Below are 10246 nucleotides of genomic sequence, written 5' to 3'. Positions count from 1 at the left end.
GATTAACGTCATACAACGAGAAGAAACCATCGATCTACCAGGCTGTCCTTTCTTGCTCGAGCTACTCGTCAAATGGTTCGTTTCCACAGATACGAACGTCGGAGCAAAACAAACATTACTCAACTCTTTACTCTCGACTCCTTAGCAAATATGCTGACATTCTTATACGAGAGAGGTTTTAAAAGAAAGAAATAATCCCAGTATAAACAGTGTAGCTTAGACTCAAGTGAACAAGGATTTATCCTGCTGTATTAACTTCCAATCATTAAAAAACAAAAAACAAAAACAAACGAACATTTTAAAAGCAAAACCTGTTTTCTGAGAACCGTTTCTGCTATGAAATACTACTGCTGCCTTTCAGACTAAAGCCTAAGAAGATGTCAGCTAGAGATTTCACAACAGCATATTATTATTATTATTATTATTATTATTATTATACACGGAGCACGCAGATACTCGGGCTACATACACTATATACAGTTGCACAAAAACAAAAACAAAAAATCTACAAATTACAAATAATAACGTGGAATCCACTCCAAAAACACGTCGAGTCTTCTTCCGTGAAGCGATCTACTAGTCCTAGAGCTAAAATGGTGGTCAGATGGAAATAGCTCTTTTCTTCTTTTTTTTTTTTGAGAGAGAGAGAAACATTTGATCTTTGTGAAAATGGTGAAATATATACTTAGTGATACAATTATTATTTAAAAAAAAAAAAAAAGAAAAAAAAAAGAAAAAAGCTTTTTAATTTTTTTTTTTTTTTTTAATAAAACAAAAATGGGGACCACTCAGTTTTGGTGCCTCTTCATGTGGAGCGCCAAGTGGTCCGAGCGCGAGAAGCATCGGTTGCACGCGACACATTTGAAGGGTTTGGCTCCCGTGTGCTTTCTGTAGTGCCGTGTCAGTTCATCTGATCGGGCGAAACGCCAGTCGCATCCATCCCAAGTGCAGCGGTACGGCTTCTCGCCTGAAACGTTCAAAAAAAAAAAAAAAAAGAGAAATTTTTGATCAGAAAGTTCCATACAGATTGATCGAGAAAGTTCGAAACGGGACAAACGGGAACGTTAACAGCTGAAAAGTTCCACTGAAGTGATATCTCACTTGAAGATCTTGAGAAGAAAGGAGTAGGAAGTGGAAGAAAGAAAAAAACAAAACAAAACAAAAAAACATTCCATGATCTTAGTTTTAGACGGTTATTTATTCCTCTCAGTTCGATCTTAAACCTCGTGGTACAAAAGGTCACGATTTGACCTTTACGGCAAGCACGCTGGTGGAATTATGCGTTCCTTATGCATGAGGAAGATTAAAAGGATGACGTTACATCGGCTATCACGTATCCGTCGTATAGACTAAGCAAAAAAAACAAACAAAAAAACCCTATAGCTCTATCAGATCACAACAATTTCTGCTGACTCGATTGCTCGGACCACCGACAAACCGGTTTGTATCTGATAAGACACTGGCGGGGATTCCCTCAAACAGTAAGCACATCTCAACAAGTGCTTAACATATATAAATAAATAAAAGCATCAAAATGGCGTTATGATAAAGCTCGCATTAGTTTGTGCGAGTTCCACACGGGCCCTAAAGCGAAGCTAGTCCGCGTCTACGTGCGTTACGCTATCTCAAGTGCTACGACCTGCCATATTTATCTTATTCATTATTCCCTCGTTGGTCCTATAGGACAGAAATTTTTTTTTTTACGCAAGAAGTTAATCTTTCATCAGATTGCCTCTGGTCGTATTTCCACCTCAGTAAAGTGAGCCGTTCTGCCGATAGCACGCTTTTATTAGCAAACATTTGAGTTCTGATAACGAGGACTCTTTTAGCTTGACAGCAACTCGGTGCAATCCAGTCCACGCTGCGTGAAAAGGTTCCGCTTTGGTATTGAAGGCAAGAAAAGAAAAGAAAGAAAGAAAGAAAGAAAGAAAGAAAAGTAGGTTTATGAAAGAAATAACAGCCCAGGACGGAGTGCTAGCTCGCCACGGACGATCGGTGTTAGCAGGTGTATTTGTTTAAACGCTGGACCTGCTCTTGGGGTCAAAACCATTAACTCGACGTTCGCTCTAAATGCAGCACTTAAACACGACGAACCCTCGTGAGAAAGGAGCGACAGACTCTTAACGCGCTCAAACACGAGGACGGAACACGCCGAAGAGTTTGCGTTCTTCTTTTTTTTTAAAAAAAAGATGACTACTTTTTCAGATTGTATATTGAAAACAGAACCTATATATATATATATATATATATATATATATATATATATATATATATATATATATATATATATATATATATATATATATATATATATACATGTAAAAGTTGGCGTGGGATATTAAGGACAAGGTCAGTGCTGTTCTGTTCTCTTACAAGTATACGAGGTTTACTCACAGAGACGGGCGATTTTATGGCGGTTTAACAGCCAAAAATAAAAAATAAAGTGCATACTTGTAGAGCTACTCGTGTAAACATGGAGGACTTTAACACCGGTTTCTGTTTGAGCAGGGTGGGCGAGCGGGTAACAAGGTAATCAGGTTCTCTGTACATAAATGAAGATGGTTGAAAATATCACCACGCTTGGGTTTTAAGAGTGCTAGGGGCGTTGATCGTTCCAATGTTTACGCACCCTCCGAACAAATACCCTTCTAACCGCCACCGGCGACGAGTCCGACACGTTACACCGTCAAAGTTCGGTATCTGTGATCAGTCCCGGGCTAGACGACGATAGGGATCAGCGATCGGGGTCAAGTGGCATTCTTTCTCGGATACGTCTCGCTTCAACTCACATCCACTCGAGAAAAGATGAAAATTCACCACCACTTCATACTACAGGCAGAATTCCGTCCTCCAGCAGAGCCGAGCTGGCTAACCTATGGCCTGACAGATAACGGATAACGGATGTGCGTTCGATATTTTGCGTGTGAACATCTGCAAACGCACTGGATTTAAAAAAAACAACAACAACAACCCCCCCCCCCCCCCCCCCCCCAACCTGTACTTATCTCAGCACCAAAAATGAATTGAGACATCCTGAACCTAGAATGTTTTGACCTCCATTTTCTGTCATTAGGTATAACAAAGCAACAATACCTGAGGGTGAACGAGAATCCCTCCGTACCTGTGACCCGTCCCTCCCACAACAAGACCGAGAGAGGGGAAAGGGATTATTTCAAGACAATAGCACAGGAGGTGCTTCGATAATCTTACGCATCACTAGACAGCAGTTGTGGCTTACCGGGGCCGACCTTGCTGGAGCCATTCTGCTGTGTTTTCTGAGATGTTTGTTTGTTTATTTATTTATTTATTTTTAGAGGTGGTAGGGGTGGGGGTGGGGAGAGCGGGGGGGGGGGGGGTCCTTATTCTCAGTCTCTGTCTCCGTCTGAGAATTGGAGGATCTACTAGGTTTCATCTTATGTACAATGAAACTACAGCGTTCTTTCACCCCTCCCTCCTTAGGGCAGACACAGAAAAGAAGAAGAAGAAGAAGAAAAAAAAAAAAGCAGGAAGAACAGGTTTTTCCTACACTACTCTATGATTTCCCCCTTGGGGAAGCGTGCAGGGCTTGTACGGGCACGCAGACACAATGTGCATAAAAGTGAGGAACGAGAGGCGATTCATCTCTCCCTCTGCCTCTTCTGACTTCTCATTCTTTTCACCGTTTCCCCAGGCCATCTTCTCTGTTGATACATCTAAGGGCTTTGTGTTGGTGGTACATTGCATGTGGTCAGGCAGTTACAACCGCCTTGAATGCAGCTTTTCAGGTTTGTATATGCGTGTGAGAGTGTTTTTAAAGAGTCTTACCCGTATGTGTCCTTTGGTGCGCTTTCAAGTGGGAGCTTTTTGTGTAAACCTTGGTGCATCCTGCCAAGAGGTAAAAAAAGAAAAAAGAAAAAAAAAAGAACACGTTAAACTGTGGAACGCTATTAAGCCACACCTTGAGTTTGTGGACAGAGCGACCCAGATAGTAAGTTCGGAGTGTACTCTGCGACTAAGGCTCATCAAACAAGACAATTATGTGCTCAGAGCTAACCTGGGAAGTCGCAGTGGTGAATCCTTCTCTTCTCTAGTTCGGGGTTATTCCTCCGGTTGTACCTGGGGCCGGTGAGGATGCCTTGTCCGTGAGTCATTAACACGGAGTGATGGCTCATCTGTGCCCCCTTTACTCCCATTTGGGTCTGATAAGGCGGAGGAGGAGGAACTGTGCTAATGAGTTCGGCTTGATTCTCAGGGCTACCTGGTTGCGAGTTGGGGGGCGAGGGCGGCAGGCTGTGGGGTTGTGCTTGCTGGTAGAACTGGTCCGGTATCACAAAGTCACCCGACGGTGTGGTCAGGGCCACTGCGTTCAGGTTGAGCATGGTCCTGCCCGCCCCGTTCACCTGCTGGCTGTTGGAGAAAGTCATGGAGGTGAGGTTGCTGCTGCTGATGGCCATCTGGTAGACCTGCGGCTGCTGTGGGCCAATGTGGAGCTCGTCGGCGGCGGTCATGTTGGGTTTAATGAACAGGTTGTCGACCGTCTGTGGCACACTGAAGACAGACGTGAAGTTGGGGAGCGTCTGGATGTTGCAGGACGCCTCTATCCCCGGCTCTGTTTTGATCTGAGACACCGGTTTGGTTGGACGGTACAACCCGGTGCGAAGATGGGTGGTGTTGGGTAGGATGACGTTGATGTTAAGGCTGTACGGCGCTGGCTTTTCATCTGCGAAGTACTCGTCCACTACGGAGGCGCTTTCCCTGCGGTACTTTTTGTCTGTAAGGGTTGTGGATGGCAGAGGCCCGTTTTGGGGCAAATATTTATCCATCTCCATTGGGTTCTGAAAACAACAGACAGCGAAGAAGTCAACAAGATGCGACTCATTTGCCCTTTTCGTCTTTACTTCAACTCAGCAAAGCTCTACAGCCATGATTACTGCACTAATGTCTACATTCGAGTCCCTTTTTAATTTTAGACCAGCCTCTTCTATACATAATAATAATTAAAAGACCCAGTCTTTGGCCGTGTCAGGAATAAAAGTCACCTCCCATAGATCTGAGGAGAAAGGGATAGGGGAGAACGACTCGGCTGTGCTACATCTTTCCGCTTGGTTTGTAAGATGCAGATTTGTGACTTTAAAGCATCGTATATACCCTCGGCAAGCGTTTCCTGCTTTAAACGCTGTCCGATACGCTCCGTACGACAGAGGAACTGCACAGCGGTGCACGAGAGTAAATAGCAAACCTCATAGGTGTGGTAATCTCAAAGGAATGGAACAAAAAGCAAAACCAAAACAATGACATACGATAAGAAACCTGTGTATGAACATGCGCAAAAATAACAGAACACCACAAAAGAGTACGCCTTGAGCACTCTTATTAGTGGGATCGCAGTGTACTTCCGTAAAGGTGTGACAAAAACACAACATTTAAGAATTTAAAGTAATTGTTCGAGGCTTGCTCGACGCACATACTTCAAACGTAGCTAGACGAATAAAGAACGCCAGTGGAGAGCGAATATATTCTCACAAAGTCGTACTAATTTGCTTAAAAAGCTCTCTGAACTACTTTCGGTTTTTGGACCGTTGGCGGACACGCATTTTAATATTATCTCAGTGTATAGCTATTCGTCATACCACCTATGTCAACACTACCATACCGTTGACGCCTCCTTACCAACCCATCTACAAACGTTAACTACATACAGAAAACCTCATACACTAAACTGCGAGGTCAGACGTCGTACATCTCACGTGTCTACGTAATGCTCACAGTGCTGGATGACATGAAGTATTTATAGCAGTATAATTTATTGTATTTATCCCCCCACCCCCATCCACCCAGTTCCAAGAGAGCCGCTTTGGAAATATACAACCAGCTAATTAACTGAAAATGGTTTTAGAAGTTAAGACTTGACAAAGAGCGCTGCGTTTGTATTTATACCCGGGTTGGGGTGGAACTGGCACCTGAGAGAGAAACCTCGGCTGTTCTCACTTTCAGTCCAAAGTGCCGACTCCGAGCATCGTGTCTTTATTTCAGAAGAACAGACAGCACCTGAAACCTGGCCCAAGATCCTACAGGTTAATGATTGGAGGAGATTTATGACCACGCGGTTATGTACGGCACTGGCTGATAACGAATGAAAGATGAAGAGCATGAGAAAACGAGAGATCGAGATAGAACGGGAAAACAGAGAAACAATAGTCGTCGAAGTATAATTCAGTACGAGTCAAGCCATGTAAATATGTCGTAAAGAATAAATTCATCTGGCTGTTTACGATTCCACATGACGTCGAGCTTTTCTTCGGCAGCCTCGTTCCCGTATTAAGCGAAACAGCTTAAAGATCTCTTTTCCTAATTACAAAACAAACGATCTCGTCTCAGTCCCAACGGTCCTCCATGGCCAAAAGGAATGCAGAAGAAGATGGTCGTTTATCTGCAATTGCCCATAAAAGGGCACAGATAGGCTTCTCGTCTGTCAAGCTGTGCAAGGATGGCAGAGAAGAAAAACAGAACCTTTGAAACCAAAAGGATGTTTTATTGCTCCGGAGAAGTCCGATAACAGTCGTGTTGTTTTGTCTTTTCTTTTCAGGACACTTGTTTGGAACGGAGCCATTCTGGCTGATCTTCAGGACTCGGTGCATAATGCGGAAACGACCGCACTGGCCACTGAGTCAGACAGAGGATGAAATTACTACAGGAAACGTGACATGACACTGCTTTATACTTAAGATAGCAGATTAGTCATACGTGCAAGTGAAATCTGTGAACAAGAGGAGATCATCAGGTCTTGTTACTGTTCAAGTCTATTCATTCTACACTCTGGAATTTGGTCTATTAACATTTGGTAGCATTTGTATTTATTTATTTATTTATTTTTTTAAAAAATCTAGGCTATATGACAAAATAAGAACAGAAATAATGTTTCACATTTTCCACAGTGAACACAAACCTGCACAAAACTTAATAACACCCAGATAATCACATATACGAGACCCGACATCTGAACCGACAGAACCGAAGAAGCTCCGAAAGCAAAACGAGCGAACGTGTTCACCCTTCTTTTTCCCAATTCGTAAAAAAAAACAATAAATAAAATCCAATCGAAAACTGAAATCCTTTCAAACGCAATAACAGCACGTTACTCTTGTGCAATCCCTTGCTTACATCCACTCTAAAGAAGAAGAAGAAAAAAAGACAGAAGGTATTAAGTTTAAGTGCCTCAAGCCTTGTATGTTTTTTTGTTTTTTTAAACAAAAAAATTTTTTTAAAACAGGTTTCGCCATGTACTGTACTGTCATCTCCTGAGGTCATGATCTTTCAGCACACAAGCCTTTAACCCAAAATATGATTTACACCGTAATCACCATCAGCGCAGCGTGTAATTTAAGGTTCACACCACAATGAGAAGCTATCCAGGCAATTTAGTGGTGGTGAAGGGTTTTCTCACGTATTATGTACATGATGTATACAGTACATTGTGTATGATGCAACAGTAGATTATATATGAATTATAGAATTCCTAATGAAATAAGGAAAATAGAGAGGTTATTCAGATAGGCCTTCACTCATTATTATTATTATTATTATTATTATTATTATTATTAGTAGTAGTAGTAGTAGTAGTAGTAATAGAAGTAGAAGTAATTGCTCACTGGACCCCAATGGAAATAATAAGAAGAATAATTTGTTAAAAAACTGTTCTTGTGCTATTCATGTATTTCAATGTGTATTATTTTTGCACGTTATTACACTTAATAAGCATATACCAATGAGTCAGATCAATCCAATACACACTCATATATAGAAATGGTACTAGTAGGTAGAGTTTTTGCATTACAAAGAGAAAACCTCCAATAGACATTACGCACTGCGTCCTATTGTGTCCAAACGGAAACGCTTCGGTGTTCATTCAGCACTGGGGATCGATTTGTCCCCCTTGTTTAGGTTTTAGCAGGTTACCCAGGGCCTGTACCCTGTGATCCTCACCGTGGGTTTGACGTCCTCGAACACGGACGAATCGTCCCCGCCGTCTGCGCTCGACATCCGCACAGGCTTCAGCTGCGCAAAAACCGCCCTCTCCTCCGTGTTCGGGCCGCTCACGGCCAGTCCTATGCTCGCCATCCTGATCTCAGATATACTTTTACTAGTTTAAAAAGTCGCCCTAAATCACTACAAGGAAAAAAAAAAAAACCCACACACGCACGCGCGCGCACACACGCATATACACACACACACATACACACACACACACATACACAGAGCCTTTTTTTTTGTACCGAGTCCAGGTGTGCGTTATATCCCGAACCCACCTTCTGTCAATCAGGTAGACTTTACCTGTTGTGAAGTAGCCGAATGGAAAGTGAACCTCAGGACACGGGGGCCAATCAGAGCAGAGAAGGGAAGGACTTCTTATCCAATCACAGGCTGGAGGTGGAACTCACCTGTGCACTGAGATCCTGGAGGTGTTTGCTTTAACCTGAGAATTTGCGCCATTTTAAGGTAGTCAAATGTCTAAATCACCAGTGTGACATATCAGTAATAAATAATTCACTTTATGTATGTATATATATATATATATATAAAACATAAAGCAAAAATTTTTTTAAAAAAATGATATATTTATTTGTTTATGTTATTTATTTGTTTATTCTTTTGCAGATTGATCATTAAAGCACCACACAAACAAATTGCCGTGTTTAATGTGATAATTACGCAGATGAACCCGTCATGGAGGACACGAACCCGCCTGAAAGGTTCGCTTTGCAAACATTCCTCTCAGGACGATTGACGCTTTTTGTGTGTGTGTGTGTGTGTGTGTGTGTGTGTGGCTCCACCGCTAAGTTCTCTGTTCCAGTGGAGACAAGAGAGGAACGGCAGGTAAAACCACGTGGGCTAAACGAACGAGTCTGCGGTTATTACAGGCTTCACGAAGCCCAACATTAACGTAAGCCCATCTGCTTGGTCATCATAACGTCACGTCACCTCTCGGACGTTCTACACAACGCTGACGCTTTCATCTTCCACGGATGTGTCCTTAGACCTCACCTCGCCTCGGTGTCTTTTCTTCGCTCGCGAGTGCTGGCACGCGGGGTTATTAGCTAGGATACATAACTAATAAAATGCCAAACAACTCTAGATGAAGCAACACGATGATAAGGTAATATGGAAATCCGTGTAGGACAAAAGGAAACTGGATCCTCGGCATTCCACTGGTCTTTGTGACAGTGTAGTAGATAACAGGGGGCAGGATTAGAACAGATGTGGGCACTGCAGGTGGAACGCTGACCTGTTAGGACGCATTATGCTAAACGAACAGAAGGGCCCGAGCACCTGTTTGGAGGTCAGAGGATGTCAACATTTTTCCTATTCCTTCAAGCATCCCTATTTGTTTTCAGGTCAGGGTTAAATATAACGATGAAGCCGAGCATGCTCGGCGTGAAGGGGCGGGACTCGATGACAGACGAGCCTACTTAACTAATGTTAAGTAGATGCAAAATGGCGGCAGAAGGACTACAGCCCGGAGGCTTGCAGTTCAAAGCGAGGCGTGCGGCCTGCTCAGGTTTCATACGCCTTTCATTTAGTCAAACATTATAGCACGGATTTCCACAGCGCTTCCTTTTTCACGATGTCGGATCTCACGTATAAATCTCCGAAGCCCGATCTCGCGCATACGTTACGAAGCACTTCGTAAGCTTGCTCATTAAAATGGATTCAAAAAAAAAAAAATTGATTTCACTCCAAGGGAATGTCGGTGTGACCGAAATGCTTATTTAAAAGCATTTACAACTGATTTAGTATTCAAATGAATGCACCTTCCTTAAGGAAGGAAACAGTACGGATACCGACTCGTCGTCCGATGTCCATCCGAGCCCGTCCGGGATGTCACAAATCCGATTCCCAGGGTTGGTATTGAGCCGAAACCCAGCGAAAAAACCTTTGAATGGACAACAATTCTATTTGTTAGGATAGATTTTTATTATATTCATACCTTATACTTTATTACGCTCACCATTTAAACGATTTCAGTGTGCCTTTTTGTGCAAGTCGGATTTTTAGATACGTATGTATTGTCATCCCCCCCCCCTACCAGATATGGTACTGTGTCGAACCTGGTCTAACGGAGAAGTCCACTAAAAGAACAAGAGGATGAGCTCTCCGGATCGTCCTTGAGTTCATGGACTCGATTCCCGAGTGCTGAACCCAGGCTTCTTCGATATATTTCATACACAGACTTTCTCCAAATGATCCGAGGTTTACGCTGGTATGAAAT

General features: G+C 42.8%; 1 protein-coding gene across 1 annotated transcript; it reads right to left on the bottom strand.

The window, feature by feature from the left end:
- Positions 1 to 708: 708 nt before the first annotated feature.
- On the bottom strand, positions 709 to 8304 carry klf5l (Kruppel-like factor 5 like). Its single transcript, XM_017492575.3, has 4 exons — positions 7963 to 8304; positions 4034 to 4814; positions 3805 to 3864; positions 709 to 967 (listed from the first exon to the last, which is right to left on the bottom strand). Exons 1-4 carry the CDS (start codon positions 8095 to 8097, stop codon positions 789 to 791), a joined length of 1155 nt encoding a protein of 384 aa, XP_017348064.1. The 5' UTR covers positions 8098 to 8304; the 3' UTR covers positions 709 to 788.
- Positions 8305 to 10246: the final 1942 nt, after the last annotated feature.

This window comes from Ictalurus punctatus, chromosome 18, assembly GCF_001660625.3.
Source record: "Ictalurus punctatus breed USDA103 chromosome 18, Coco_2.0, whole genome shotgun sequence".
Taxonomy (NCBI): Eukaryota; Metazoa; Chordata; class Actinopteri; order Siluriformes; family Ictaluridae; genus Ictalurus; species Ictalurus punctatus.
This window is presented reverse-complemented; position numbering and strand designations above follow the sequence as displayed.

Bases quoted from the DNA above. Each gene is read 5' to 3' on its own strand.
- klf5l (XM_017492575.3), bottom strand. From the start codon at position 8,097: ATGGCGAGCATAGGACTGGCCGTGAGCGGCCCGAACACGGAGGAGAGG. The intron at 4,815-7,962 runs GTGAGGATCACA...TGTTGTTTTCAG, and splicing joins TCGAGGACGTCAAACCCACG to AACCCAATGGAGATGGATAA. The intron at 968-3,804 runs GTAAGACTCTTT...TGAACGTTTCAG, and splicing joins GCACCAAAGGACACATACGG to GCGAGAAGCCGTACCGCTGC.